The sequence below is a fragment of the Lutra lutra genome, chromosome 18, assembly GCF_902655055.1.
Source record: "Lutra lutra chromosome 18, mLutLut1.2, whole genome shotgun sequence".
In the NCBI taxonomy this organism is placed as follows: domain Eukaryota; kingdom Metazoa; phylum Chordata; class Mammalia; order Carnivora; family Mustelidae; genus Lutra; species Lutra lutra.
In genome coordinates, this window is record NC_062295.1 from 2,402,400 (window position 1) to 2,415,857 (window position 13,458).

General features: G+C 55.6%; 1 protein-coding gene across 2 annotated transcripts; it reads right to left on the reverse strand.

The window, feature by feature from the left end:
* Positions 1-1,752: 1,752 nt before the first annotated feature.
* Positions 1,753-10,607, reverse strand: ZSCAN10 (zinc finger and SCAN domain containing 10). Of its 2 annotated transcripts, XM_047714679.1 has the most exons (6): positions 10,411-10,607; positions 6,072-6,533; positions 5,548-5,845; positions 5,300-5,364; positions 5,066-5,123; positions 1,753-3,872 (listed from the first exon to the last, which is right to left on the reverse strand). In XM_047714679.1, the coding sequence occupies exons 2-6, from the start codon at positions 6,465-6,467 to the stop codon at positions 2,311-2,313; spliced, it is 2,379 nt and encodes a 792-aa protein (XP_047570635.1). In that variant the 5' UTR covers positions 6,468-6,533; positions 10,411-10,607; the 3' UTR covers positions 1,753-2,310. The 2 variants fall into 2 exon arrangements, with proteins under 2 accessions (XP_047570635.1, XP_047570636.1); XM_047714680.1 differs by lacking the exons at positions 5,548-5,845; positions 10,411-10,607 and having other exon boundaries at positions 6,072-6,354.
* Between the last annotated feature and the right edge of the window lie 2,851 nt (positions 10,608-13,458).

Below are 13,458 nucleotides of genomic sequence, written 5' to 3' on the forward strand. Positions count from 1 at the left end.
TGTTTACTTAGCAGGGGAGGGAGTTGGGGGAACTTCTCGGCCCCGGCCTTTTCTTCCTGAGCAGAAAGCAATTCAATATGGGGGTTCTTTTCTGCAGAAGCCCATGGTGGCCCGCATCTTCTTTCGCTTGTGGGGGTCCCTCTGATAGCCTTTTACACTGGAAGGCCCATCTCAGGCCTGAGTCCCCAGCTTCAAGGGGGCACCCAGTCCAGGGCCTGAGCCAGCATTTACTTCCCCTCGGCCATGACCTCTCTTCCCACTTCCCATCAGCATTTAGGTTGTTTTAGATCCTTGCCCTGCATTTTCAAGTGACCTTGTGTCAAACGTTTCCTTCTCAGGCCTTCTGCACTGATTTCCCTTGAGAAAAGCCTCCTACAGTGCTAAAGCCGTCAGGGGCTTCTATGACCCCAGGGCCCCACCAAAATCACCATCATCCAGAGCCTAGACAACTTCTAGGCTCTTCTAGTTGGTTTCCCTGGACTTGCCCCTTTCAAGCCAAATCTGTCTAGCACCAAGGTCAAAAGAATTCCATTGCAAAATGAAGTAACTCCCTGCTTAAAATCCTCCCCTCTTCCCATCATAAATAGACTCTGACCTTGGCCTCTAAGTCCCTGTCTGTGTCATCAGGTTCCTACAGGGTTCCCTCAGGGACAGTATTCTTCAGCTTCCTGCTCAGCAGCTCAGGGCCTTTGCACATGCTGTTCCCTCTGAGGGGGATGTCCTTCTTCCAGTTCTTCTGTGGTTGCCTCTCCCTTCTATTTCAGGCCTCGTTCTCAATAGCTCAGCACATTCCCTTGTACGTAGTAGGTGCTCAAGAAGTAATAAGGCCTCCAAATGCTGTGGGTTCTCCCAACTCCTTACTCTCCGTTGACTAAGAAAATTTCCTTCTTGAAATTTTCTTCCCTGGAGCCTTCCATGAGTCTAATTTGTTCTGTGACATCAGGTGACTCTCTGTACCCTGCCTAATCTCCTTCCTAACCCCCGAAAGCATAGATCTTCCCCAGGCTCGGGGCATCCCACTCACTTGTGTCCAAGGACTATCTCTACTTTCCCATTTGGGGAAAGTAGATTTGGGAACAGATTTTCCCTGTCCCGTGAGCCCTTGTGGACGAGTTCACTTCCTATTCACAGGCATCTGTGAAACAGCAATTACATGTCAGGTGGAGGACAACTTAGAAAAGAGTGTGGGTTAAAAAAAAAAAAAAAGCCACAGACAGAAGCAGGGTGTGCTGTTTTCGGCAGCGGAGGGGAGCTGTTTTCTTTCCTGTGGTCTTAACAGAAGTCACATGATTTTAAGTCTGTCTATTAGTTTGGAAAAAAACAGTCAAAAAGCCAAGGTTGCCTGGTAGGTAGAAGGTGGAATCAGCCAAACCAGCTTTGAGTTTACAGAATTATGGCCTGTCAGTGGTCTCCAGCCCACAGCCCCACTTGGCCATCAGGCAGGTTTCTTCTCCTCTGCTAGCATCTTCAAGTAGAACTCGTTACCTACATCCCCAAAACAAGGTTTCCCATAAAAATCCAGAATTTGGGATTTCAGGGATGCCTGGGTGGTTCAGTTGATTGTCTGCTTTCGGCAAAGGCCATGATCCTAGAATCCTGGGATTGAACCCGCATCAGGCTCCCCATTCCATGGAGTCTGCTTCTCCCTTTCTGCCTCACCACTGCTTGTGCTCTCTTTCTGTCTCTCAAATAAATAAAATCTTTGGGGGAAAAAAATAACACAGAATCTGTGGTTTTAAAGTTTATTCCATTTAATTAATTCGAACAAGCACTTGTGACTACAGGATACTGTATCGGACAGCACGGATTAGGGGCAGACACCAGAGAAGGAAAAATTCCAGGGTGGCATTCCGTGGCCTTACTCACAGCCGACTGCGACAGCTGGCGCCCCTCTGCCACCCCGGCCCAACTCTGGGCCTTTCCGGGGGGTGTGTGGAGGGGCGGGGCTCTCTCTGGGCCTGCTCCTGTCTAGGGTGCTGTGTTAGGAGCTGGGGTAGGGAAGGGGAAAAGGCATCCCTGTCACAGTGGGGAGGGTGGCAGACGGTATTTTGATGGATCTCAAAAAAAAAAAAAAATGAGTCATTTTCAAGAAGGCTGTTTTCCTTTAGGTACTTTGAAATACATGCCTGAGGCCAGGGAGAGATGCATGGCGGTGGGGGGTGGGGCGAAGTGGGGGGTTGCTAACATACAGGGTTGGCGGAGCCAGAGGGAGGCCGCTGGAGTGCGGGACCCAGACATCCTCCGCCGGCCTTGGTTGCCCAGGACCCCGGGAAGAGGCGTGCAGGGCTGGCCCTGCGGAACCTGGAGCCGCTAGTACAGGGTCTCGCGCGCGTGGGTTCTCAGGTGGCGCAGCAGGTGGGAGTTGCGGCTGAAGCTGCGGCCACACTGTGCGCACGAGTAGGGCCTGGCCCCCGTGTGCACCAGCATGTGGCGTAGCAGGTTACAGCTGCGGCTGAAGCTCTTGCCGCACTCCCGGCACTCCTGGGGGGGCTCGGCCTGCCGCGACGCCGCCTCGTTCCCGGCCCCCGCGTGGGTGGCCAGGTGCCGCTGCAGGTGCGCGTTCCGCCGGAAGCTGCGGCCGCAGGTCGGGCAGCCGTAGGGCCGCTCGCCGGTGTGGCTGCGGCGGTGGCGGGCCAGGTTGGAGCTGTTGCGGAAGCGGTAGCCGCAGGTGTCGCAGGCGTGGGGCTTCTCCCCAGTGTGGATGCGCTGGTGACGCGCCAGGTGGGCGCTCTGGCTGAAGCCTTCGCCGCACTCGCTGCAGCGGCAGGGCTTCTCGCCCGTGTGGCTGCGCCGGTGGCGGGCGAGGTCCTGGGTCTGGCTGAAGGTCTTGCCGCACTGGGTGCAGTGGTGGGGCCTCGGGCCGCCGTGGGTCAGGAGGTGGCGGGCGAGACCCGCCCGCCGCACGAAGCGCTTGCCGCAGTGCGGGCAGCTGTAGGGCTTCTCGCCGGTGTGCACGCGCTGGTGGCAGACCAGCTGGGAGCTCTGGCTGAAGCTGCGGCCGCATACCTGGCAAGAGAAGGGCCGCTCCCCCGTGTGCACGCGCCGGTGGGCCCCCAGGTGCTCGCTGCGCCGGAATGCCTTGCCGCAGTCGCTGCACACATAAGGCCTGCGCTCCGGTCCCGGGCGCAGGCTGCCCGAGCACTCAGAGCACTGGTGGCCCTTGTCCTTGGCGTGGATCCGCAGGTGTCGCTTGAGACTGGAGCGGCGCTGGAAGGTTTGGCCACAGTGAGAACACAGGACCACGGCCAGCTCGCGCGCTTCGCTCTTGGTCTCAGGGACGCAGGGGGCTTTCTGGTCCTGGGCGTGCGCCAGCAGGTGCTGCATGAGGTTGGCGCGGCGCTGGAAGCCCTGACCGCACTCGGCACACAGAAAGGCAGGCTCGGAGGAGTGAGTCTGAAGGTGTTTGTTCAGATGGGAGCTCTGGCGGAAGCGGTGGCCGCAGAGGTGGCACGCATGGGGCCGCTCGTCAGTGTGCGTGCGCATGTGCAGCTTGAGGATGGAGCTCCGGCCGAAGCTCTTCCCGCAGCACTGGCACGGGAAGCACCGGGTGCCCGGGTGGGAGCGGCCCTGGTGCGCCTCCAGGCGGGCGAGCTCTCGGAAGCTCAAACCACAGTCTGTGCAGATGAATTCCATCCCCGGCTCCGACCTGGCCGCGTCCCCGACCACTTTGACCTCCAGAATGTCATTCCTGCCCGGAGCGGACCCTCCTTCACCGGAGCCACTGGCTTCAGGGCCGGGCCCCAGCCGCTGAGGGTCGGGCTTTTCTGCCACCCCAGGAGCCTCTGCCCCAGACTCTGCTGAGTCGGCAGCAGGCCAGGCCACCCCTCTGGGCTCCTCTTTGAACTCCTCATCTGGGGTTCTGTTTTCAAGTCCTGGGAAAAAAGCAGAAAAGGCAGGCATATTCCTGGAGGCTCCCAGGAATGGCCTAGAACGTCAGTGCCTCAAAGCACATAGAAACCCGGGGTTCCTGCAAAACTGGTGGGCGGACAGAAGGTGAGGGTAAAAAACAGACAACACTGGGACGCCTGGGTGGCTCAGTTGGTTAAGCAGCTGCCTTCGGCTCAGGTCATGATCCCAGCGTCCTGGGATCGAGTCCCGCATCGGGCTCCTTGCTGGGCGGGGATCCTGCTTCTCCCTCTGCCTCTGCCTGCCATTCTGTCTGCCTGTGCTCGCTCTCTCTCCCTCTCTCTCTCTCTGACAAATAAATAAAATCTTAAAAACAACAACAACAAAAAAAACAGACAACAGAGAATTTACCATAGTAACCGCTTTACTTAAAAAAAAAAAAATAAGTAGGCTCCATGCCTAGTGTGGAACCCAAACTGGGGCTAGAACTCACGAGCTTGAGATCAAGATCTGAGCCAAGATCAAGAGTTGAAACCTTAACCCTCGGAGCCAGCCAGGCCCCCCAATGACTACCCATTTGAAAGCTCAACATTAAGGGTTGATGATTAGATCAAACACAATAAGCTTTTAAAATAAATGAATAAATAGTTGAAGGAAGGAAGAGATGAGTGAATCCTCATTAAGATGGCCCGTTTTTACATTTTTTAGGTTTTATTTATGTATTTGAGAGAGAGAGATTGCACAATTTCATGTGCACTCATGAGTGGAAGGAGGGGCAGAGGGAGAAGCAGGCTCCCTGCTCAGGCGCAACTTGATCCCAGGACCCTGAAATCCTGACCTGAGTGGAAGGCAGATGCTTAAGCAAGTGAGCCACCCAGCTGCCCTCCCCCGCCCCCCACACATAGCCCATTTTTAGCTCAAGAAGCCAAAAGTGAGGGGCGCCTGGGTGGCTCAGTGGGTTAAGCCGCTGCCTTCGGCTCAGGTCATGATCCCAGGTCCTGGGTTCGAGCCCCACATTGGGCTTTCTGCTCAGCAGGGAGCCTGCTTCCTCCTCTCTCTCTGCCTGCCTCTCTGCTTACTTGTGATTTCTCTCTGTCAAATAAATAAATAAAATCTTTAAAAAAAAAAAAAAAAAAAAAAGAAGCCAAAAGTGAGCTTCAGGGACCACTCCTGAAACATAAAGAACCTTCAGTGGTTGTAAGCGGGAAGGACCTCTTACCCAGAGGGTGCGCGGGCCAAATCTTCTTTGCTGGGACATCTTCAAATGTCAGGGACTCCTGTAACAGAAGGGTGGGCAGAGACCCTTGGTGAGAGAGGAATGGGGTCCTATGACCTGAGAGGGACGATGAGCTTTTAAGGTTTAAATGAAGGAAGGCATAGATTTGCGCTAGCTGCAGAGGCCGAGAAGATCCAGGGCAGAACATTCTAGAATGAGGGTACTGGTCTAGCTCACCAGCACAGCTGCCAGCTCCTGATCTCGGGAGTTTTCCTCCAGCCATAGCACAGGGCCCTGGGGGACTGACAGCATGGGGGGGGGGGGGGAAGAGCTGTTAGAAGCCAGACTTACCCTTCATGTGGCTACAGGGAGTATACCTGTTGCCAGGTCCCCAAGAGAGACATTAGCTCCCACCCATCCCCATCAAAGAGGGGTCTGCATCCTTCTCACCCTGCCCTCACATACCGTGCCTCCCAGCTTCTCACCAGTCTCTTGTAGGACCGGGAATGTCCTCTTGGGACCTGGGCTCAGCGGCTGCTTTGTACTTGGGGGATGTCTCCAGGTCTCCAGCTCAGCGGGCTTGGAAGGTCCTGGCTGGGATGGCGGAGGTTCCTTTGCTGCCTCCAGGGCTGGGGGTCCTTCTGAGGACACTTCCTTTTTGGGGCTATGACTAGAGACCTGGCAAGAGCCCCCCTGTTCCTCCAAAGTGGTGTCCGCCCGGGGGCCCCCCTGTTCCTCCAAAGTGGTGTCCGCCCAATTCTTGCCAGTATTAAAACTAAAATCCTGTTCAAAACACATCTGTTAGGGGACAGACAGGACAAGGGGATAGTCCCTGTCCTGACTCCCAACAGAAACGTGACCAAGGAAAGGTGAGAGTCGGCGGAGTTAGGTTAAAAAGGAATTACAGCAGGGAGGGAAACGGAGTGACCTCTTCATGGGGCACTGAGTCCGTACCTGCTGTCCCGTCTCCGTACCTGCTGTCCCGCCCAGCTGGCCACCACCCTCTTACCAGGGGCCCTACGGTGCTGGACTCCCTCTGGACGCCCTCCAGCAGCAGCACCACCTCCTCGCCGTCCCTGAGCTGCTGGCCCTGCAGCCGGGCCAGGAGGTGGGGGGGCAGCGCGCTCAGGAACTGCTCCAGCACCAGCAGCTCCAGGATCTGCTCCTTGGTGCGCAGCTCTGGCCGCAGCCAGCGGCAGCAGAGCTCGCGGAGCCGGCTCAGGGCCGCCCGCGGCCCCATATCCTCCTGATACTGGAAGCATCTGAAGAGCTGGTGAGCCACCTCAGGCCGGGGCCTGGCCTCTGCATGCCGGAGGCCCTCCTGACCAGCAGTCTCCTCTTCCTCCAGCTTGACTGCTCCGAGCTGCTCTGGCTCTCGGGCAGCCGATGTGGGCTCTTCCAGCATCCTTCAGCTTGGGGGTGGCTCACCGCAGCTGCTCCCACTCGGGTCTCTCCTTCTCTGCTCCCACACCTGTGGTGTTGAGAAATGCCTAAAGAGGGGTTCCTGGGGGCCTCAGCCATTGAGAGTCTGCCTTTGGCTCAGGTCACGATCCCTGGGTTTTGGGACTGAGTCCCGCATCGGGCTCCCCGCTTCTCCCTCTTCCCCTGCTTGTGTTCTCTGTCAACTAAATAGATTAAAAAAAAATTTTTTTTTAAAAGAAAGAAAAAAAAAAGAAATGCCTAAAGATGTGGCCTCCAGGGGAATCACTTCTCGCGTTGGTCATGGGTAAGGACTCAAAGAGCAGGACAGCCTGACCAAAACAGTAAAAGGCAGAGAAAACCGATAGCTCTGTCCCCCTTCCACCCCCACCCTGCCCCCCTGGAGCATTTAGAACTTCACATCGCTTCACCCCAGAGATCCAAATTGGCATTCCTGAGACAGGACATTCCCTGCCTCTCAGTGCTGTGCCATAGGCAGTGAGCAGCACCACCAAAGGTCTGCCCTTGCCAAAAACGCTTCATGGCAACTCAATGAGCTCGACTTTAGACCCAGCTCTGCACCGCAAGGAGTGAGAACATGAGGGTTAGAGGTGTGGTGGGTAAGAGTGATAGTGTTTAAAGTACAAGCTCGTAACTAGGAAGTTACAGATCTAATGCACAATATAATGAATACAGGCAATAATAGTGTACTCTAGGGGCGCCTGTCTCAGTGGGTTAAGCCCGTCTTCAGCTCAGGTCATGATCCCAGGATCCTGGGATTGAGTCCCACATCAGGTTCTCTGCTGAGCAGGGAGCCTGCTTCCCCACCCCTGCCTGCCTCTCTGCCTACTCGTGATCTCTGTCTGTCAAATAAATCAATAAAATCTTTAAAAAATTAGTGTACTCTAAAAATAAATAAAATCTTATAAAAAATTTAAAAATGCATTTACTCGAGAAAGAGAAAGAGAGCATGAGGCTTGATTCCAGGATCCCTGAGTTCATGACCTGAGCTGGAGGCAGACACTTACCTGACTGGGCCACCCAGGTGCCCCAGTGTGCTGTTCCTTCAGTGGGCATGAAAGTTTGACAGTTTTAAAGATAATAGGTGTGCATGTGTGGGCCAGGGTGGGGGGAGCTCATGCATGCTGCGGGACATCCTGACTCTCAATTTATGGCTCTGGATGGGGATCTCAGCATCAAGGCCAAGGCCACCCAGGTGGTCGGAGCAGGGCTGAGCACCCACCTGGTGTTCCAAGCTCATCTCCCAGAGTTCCACCAGAAACAGAGGCCAGGACAAGCCAGAGAGCAGGGAGTGGTGGTTGCATCTCCAGATGAGAGACCAAGACTAAGGTTTACAACTTGCAGAAATTCCGATGAATATGTTCCCAAGGCCGATCAAAGTGGCTCTGCCCACTTCAGAGGCCTCTGGTGGGTACACTCTTGAGAGCTGGGTGATGGTCAGGAGAATCCATTGTTTCTCTTTCTTTCCTATTTTTTTTTTTTTTTTTAAGTTCTGGATTCTTCCTTGGTCTACCCCCTGCAAAGTATCCATCCCCAAGTAGCAATAAAAAGTTCTAACTGGCCACCAGGGGGCAGTGGTTCCACAGACGGACAGCCTCCCCCACCGGCTTCCCAAACCCACACCAGCCCCTCTCCGGCCAGAGGGTTCCATGGGGAAACTCACTGTTTCCTGGTGCGGCAGCCCAGATCTAACAACAGGGAGATGTCTCAAGTTCTGCCTCACCCAGAGGACTCCGTTCAGTCCTTCAGCACAACCCAGAGGGCTTTCATTGTCCTGAATAGGCCAGCACTTCTGCTCCTGAGTTTTGAGGCACTTTTATATTTTAATTTGGGTCAAAATTATTTTTACGGAAATAAAAACTCAAGTTCCACCATTTGTCTGCCCTCCCTGCTCTCCGGCCTCAGGGCTACAATTCTCCCCGGTCTCTCTCCCGACCCTCAGCCCATGGACATCCCAAGCAGGGGCAAGGAAAAAATGTTCTCGCAACACTCCCCAGCACAGAAAGGAGTACAGCAGTGCTGGGCTCCTGGAAGAAAGCATATGGTGGGCAAACAGGAGAGCTAGCAATCGCAATTCTCATTATTACTGAGCAGTAACACAAAGGACCACCGCTAACAGTCGGCCCCATCACCGACCCATTTTATAGCTCAGGACACCAAGGCTTGGAGGCACAGACATTTGCCCAAGGAGGTAACACAGCGTTGGCAATGCAGCCAGGGAGAAGTCGGCCTGGCCAAGAGCTTTGGACAGTTTGTTAAGCCCCCTTGTTGCGGGGCTGGGGCTGGGGGGTGAGGTTCCCTGATGTTCCTGTTCAGATGGGGGGGTGAGGTGTGGCAGAACAAAGTTTTAAACCTGGCTGAGCACTTGCCACCCCAGGATGGGGAGGAGGAAGGGATGCTGAAGACCCAGGCTTCCATCCCCGCCACCTGCCCGCCTCTCCAGCCTCCCTCCCCCTTCCTGCTTCTCCCAGGTCTCCCGCCCAGCTGCCCAGCTGCGCAGCCCACATTCTTTCCCGCATTTGGCATCTGACCCTTCGTTCGGCACCTTTCACCCCTTGGCGCCTCTCTCCAGGGACTCCACAACACACCAGCCACCTGTCTCTCCCCATCCACTGTCGCGCTGCGCCGCAATCATGGTTGAGCGTCTCTCTCCCCTTGGCAAACGGGACTGCGTCTTGTTCAAAATGGTGTTGTTAGTAGAAGTAACCAAACAGGAATAATGATGCCTACCTAGAAGGTGTGTTACTGAGGAATGCATGCAAAAATGTCTGCTGCAGAAAAGCGCAGCAGGAAAAGGGCTTATTGTTTCATTTCTGTTTCATGTTTTGGCAGCATGAGCAAAATAACAGAACCAATCACGGGTCACCAGTCACTTTGCAATAATAGGTGGTAGGTACCGAGTGCTAGTATTTGTCTCTGCTCAGGCTTCCTTCATCCCACCCCAGACCACCTGGTAAAGTATAATTTCTCCATTTGACAAGGGCAAAGAGCACGCTCGGAGAGGACGGGTAACTCCCTCAAGGTCACACCAGGAGGAGCCAGGATTTTCTCTAAGGTGAGAACACTGATCTTGACCTCTACGCAAAAGCTCAGAAACAGAAAAGGACCCAATTTCTCTCCCTGCCTGTGCAATTTGCCTAGTTTTAGCCAGAATATAACACTGTGAGTTGGGGAAAAAAAAATGAGATTCCAAATTCTAGCCTTTGGGCCTAGACACACGCAGGGGTGCCCGGAACCTCCAGGAGAGGTCTTGCCAAAAGGTTTGAAAGAGATGGAATTTAAGGGAAGTTGGCCTGAGAGTTTCTCCCTCCCCCCTCAGTCTTCAGGACAAAAGCTCTGTTCATATGCACATCTGTGGGGGGTGGGAGGCTCGTCAACCATCCTCCAATATTCCACCAGCTTAATCTGGAGCCCAGAGCCATGGGGAGGCTATGGCTGGACCTGCCCAGGGTGAAGGTGAGGCCCAAAGACCCACCCAGACAACAGGAGAGCCCAGAGCCAGGATCCTCGGCCTAGAACCCTCCCCTTCTCCCTGGACACAACTGGCAGGAGATTGGCCGGCTCGTTTTTGTTGTCTAGGCTCCCTTGCTGGGGCTGGCCTCAGTTGATGCCGCCGGCCAGTCCACCTGGAGAGCAGGGAGCCTGCCTAACCCTCCCCAGTGGGTACCGCAAGCCCATGCTACAGGAAGCCCCACACCCTCCTTGAGGACCCCACAGCGGCAGGTCCGCACAGCTGGCTGGCTCTGGGCTCCCAGCAGAGCCAACCCACACCCTCCCAAGACTTCTTTTCCAGCTTCCTAATCCCCCATGCCATCGCTGAGGCCCAGGTCCTCCTTTTCCCTCCGAGCTGCTAGGAACTCCTTAGGTCTGTCCTGGCACCCTGCACCCCAGGCTTCCCTGCAACTCACCACTCAGGGTCCCCACTCCAGAGATGGAAGTGCTAGGGGTTCCTTGAGGGCCCCGGGGCGGAGTCAGCCTCTGCCGATGGGGAAAGGACTCCAGGAAAACTGAACAGGAAGTGCCTTGCTCTAGTCCCATCCAGGTAATGAGGGGGAGTCCTAGAGTTAACCCTTCACCTCCCAGTTTGGGAGTGGGGTGGGGGAGAGGGCGGGGCCAGTGAAATGAGGACAGAGTGGCTAATGGAGACTCCAGCTTGGGACGAGAATGAAAAGTCTCGCTACCCCTCCAGGTCAGAACTGCCCCCCTCCTAATCAGGACTGTTCCTGTTCTCCTTGCAGGGGGGGGGGGGGTCTGTTAACCTGTACTTTCTGGGGGGACTAGAGCGGCCATTTAAAAATGCCTGTTGTGTGCTGGGCCCTTTGCTAGCATTTCATTCATGCGACCGATCTCTGCCAAGGGCTGCTATGTGCCAGGCACAGTTGCAGGTGCTGAGGCAAACAGGAGGAACAGGCCCGGACCTCAGAGGGCTTACACGCAGGTGTGCGGGAGCTGTCCCGGGGTAAGGACATAACAGGACCATGTGGTGGGGGAGGAGGGCCCGCCATCAACACCACCTAAGATCTTCCCAAGAATCTTGCCAGGTGGCTTCGTCCCAGCTTTCTCCAAGAGGAAGCAGGGACTTCCGGGACGGGACGGGACCCCACACTGGCTTTGGGCCCAAGTTGACCTTCCAAGTCAAGCCTTTCCCTTTGCTCTACTAAGGTGTCGCGTCGTGCTCTTGGCCGGCCGCAGCCCGGAGGGCGCTTCCTCGCGGGAACCTGCGGTTCAGAGCCCGCGGGCACCCTCGTGGCACCGCCTGTCCTGGACACCCGGGGCCACCTGCTCCGCGGCCGGAGGCTCGGCTTTGCCGGCCCCTCGGCTTAGACTCGTGGATCCGTCCGGGCCAGACCCTGCGCTCGCTCTGGTTCCACTGCCGGGTTCTTGTCTCCGTGCACTTGGCACCTGGGCTTTATCTTGTTTCTTTACTTTCATCGTCTACGTGCGCCTCCCGGGACCACAAGCTCCCCGCCGACAGCGGTGTTTCCCTGTCTGCGCCGCATCCTCCACACCTAGCCCAGGGCCGGCACGTGTCAACACGGCCGGAATGGCTCGGGAGCCGGCCCGCGAGGCCCACGGCCCTCAGAAGTGCGCAGCGCGCCGCGCGCCCAGAGGTCCGCCGCCCGACTCTTCCCGCCGCCCGCACTCTTCCCGCCGCCCGCACTCTTCCCGCCGCCCGCATCCGCCGGGGCTGAGAAACCCCACCTACCGCACCCGGCGCTCACCCGACCCCGGGGCGGGGCCCGGTAACTCCACCTCCCGGGGCGGAGCCTGGAAGCCCCACCCGTCGGGCGGAGGCTCCTCCAGCGCCGCGCGCCCTGCGCTCCTCCCCGCGGTCGCACCCACAAGCCTGACCAGCTCCGCAGTGGCGGTGGCCTTGGTGGCCTTGGAGGACTTGGCCGCGTCCGAGCCCTGGGGGTGGGGGCGGCTACACTGCGGGCACGGGGGCCTGTGCGGATACGGCGGAGGGGACCTGCTGGAACGTGCGCTGTTCCGGTAAGGGTTCGAGTCCGCCGTGAGGGCCCCAGGGAGGCGGGAAGACTCGGGGTTCGCTGTCAGCCCGGAGTGCCAGGCGCCCGACTCGAAGCGACGCTTTCCTGGAAATGCGTCAGAAGAGCCGAGACCAGCCTGACCAAACCGCCAGCAAGAACTTCCAGGCAGAAGGGGTGGACGCCTGCACTGAGGCGAGAGCAACACTAGCTTCCGCTGTCCTTTCCCAAACCTCGGCCGGGGCTTTGCTTGGTCAGTAACCCTGCTCCTGGCCCGCCGGGAGCGTGCACCATTCATTCATTCATTCATTCGGGGAGTGCTTGCTTCCCTCCTGTGCCTCTCGAGCAGTCCCTGCCCCTGGGAACCCGGTGCTGAGTGGAGGGGACAGGTCCTGGCCAGGTGAGACTTGCCATCGGGGACTTAAATAAGGGGACTTCCCTTAACTAAAGTGACTTTGCAGAGAAAAGGGCTTAATGAACATTAAGTCCCTTCAAAATCTCCCTGATCTTTGAAAAATACACTGCCCTCCCCCAGCGCTACCTGCTAACAGATGAAAATTCTTGTGAAGTTGCTGGATCGTTACTTATTTCCCCAAGTGATAAACACACCTCCAAAGGAGAGACTTTGAATAAAAATCTACCTATTGGGGGGTATATTTCAATATCTCCTAAAATTATTTTGAAAATGCACACAAACTATTGTAGGCATTACCTTAGAATTTTTTTTTTTAAGTAGTTGGTGTCTTTAAAAAAACCAAAAACAAAAAGCAACTTTATTTTTTTGTTTTCTGATTTAATAATTCTTTTTTAAAATCTTGTAAAGATTTTATGTATCTATTTGACAGAGACAGTGAGAGAAAGCACACGCACAAGAAAGGGGAGCAGCAGTCAGAGCCCCTAAAATAAAAAACTGAATTAAAAAAATTATTAGGGGCGCCTGGGTGGCTCAGTCGGTTCAGCAGCTGCCTTTGGCTCAGGTCATGATCCCAGGGTCCTGCAGTCAAGCCCCACATCAGGCTCCTTGCTTATTAGCGGGGAGCCTGCTTCTCCCTCTTGCACCGCCTGCTGCTCCCCCTGCTTGTGCTCTCTTTCTCTGTCAAATAAATAAATAAATAAATAAATAAAACTTTTTTAAAAATTTTAAAATGGTGCCTGGGTGGCTCAGAGGGTTGAGCCTCTGCCTTCGGCTCAGGTGGTGATCTCAGGGTCCTGGGATCAAGCCCTGCATCGGTCTCTCTGCTCAGCAGAGAGCCTGCTTCCCCCCTCTCTCTCTGCCTGCCTCTCTGCCTACTTGTGATCTCTGTCTGTCAAATAAGTAAATAAAATCTTAAAAAATTTTTTTTTTTTTTTAATAGTTCAGGGGCACGTGGGTGGCTCAGTAGGTTAAAGCCTCTGCCTTCAGCTCAGTTCATGATCCCAGAGTCCTGGGATCAAGCCCCACATTGGGCTCTGCATGGCAGGGAGGCTGCT

Excerpts from the sequence above, each read along its gene's own strand:
- ZSCAN10 (XM_047714679.1), bottom strand. The coding sequence starts at position 6,467 with ATGCTGGAAGAGCCCACATCGGCTGCCCGAGAGCCAGAGCAGCTCGGA. Across the intron at positions 5,846-6,071 it reads CCAGCACCGTAGGGCCCCTG|GATTTTAGTTTTAATACTGG; the intron begins GTAAGAGGGTGG and ends TGTTTTGAACAG. Across the intron at positions 5,365-5,547 it reads CCCGGTCCTACAAGAGACTG|TCCCCCAGGGCCCTGTGCTA; the intron begins GTGAGAAGCTGG and ends CCATGCTGTCAG.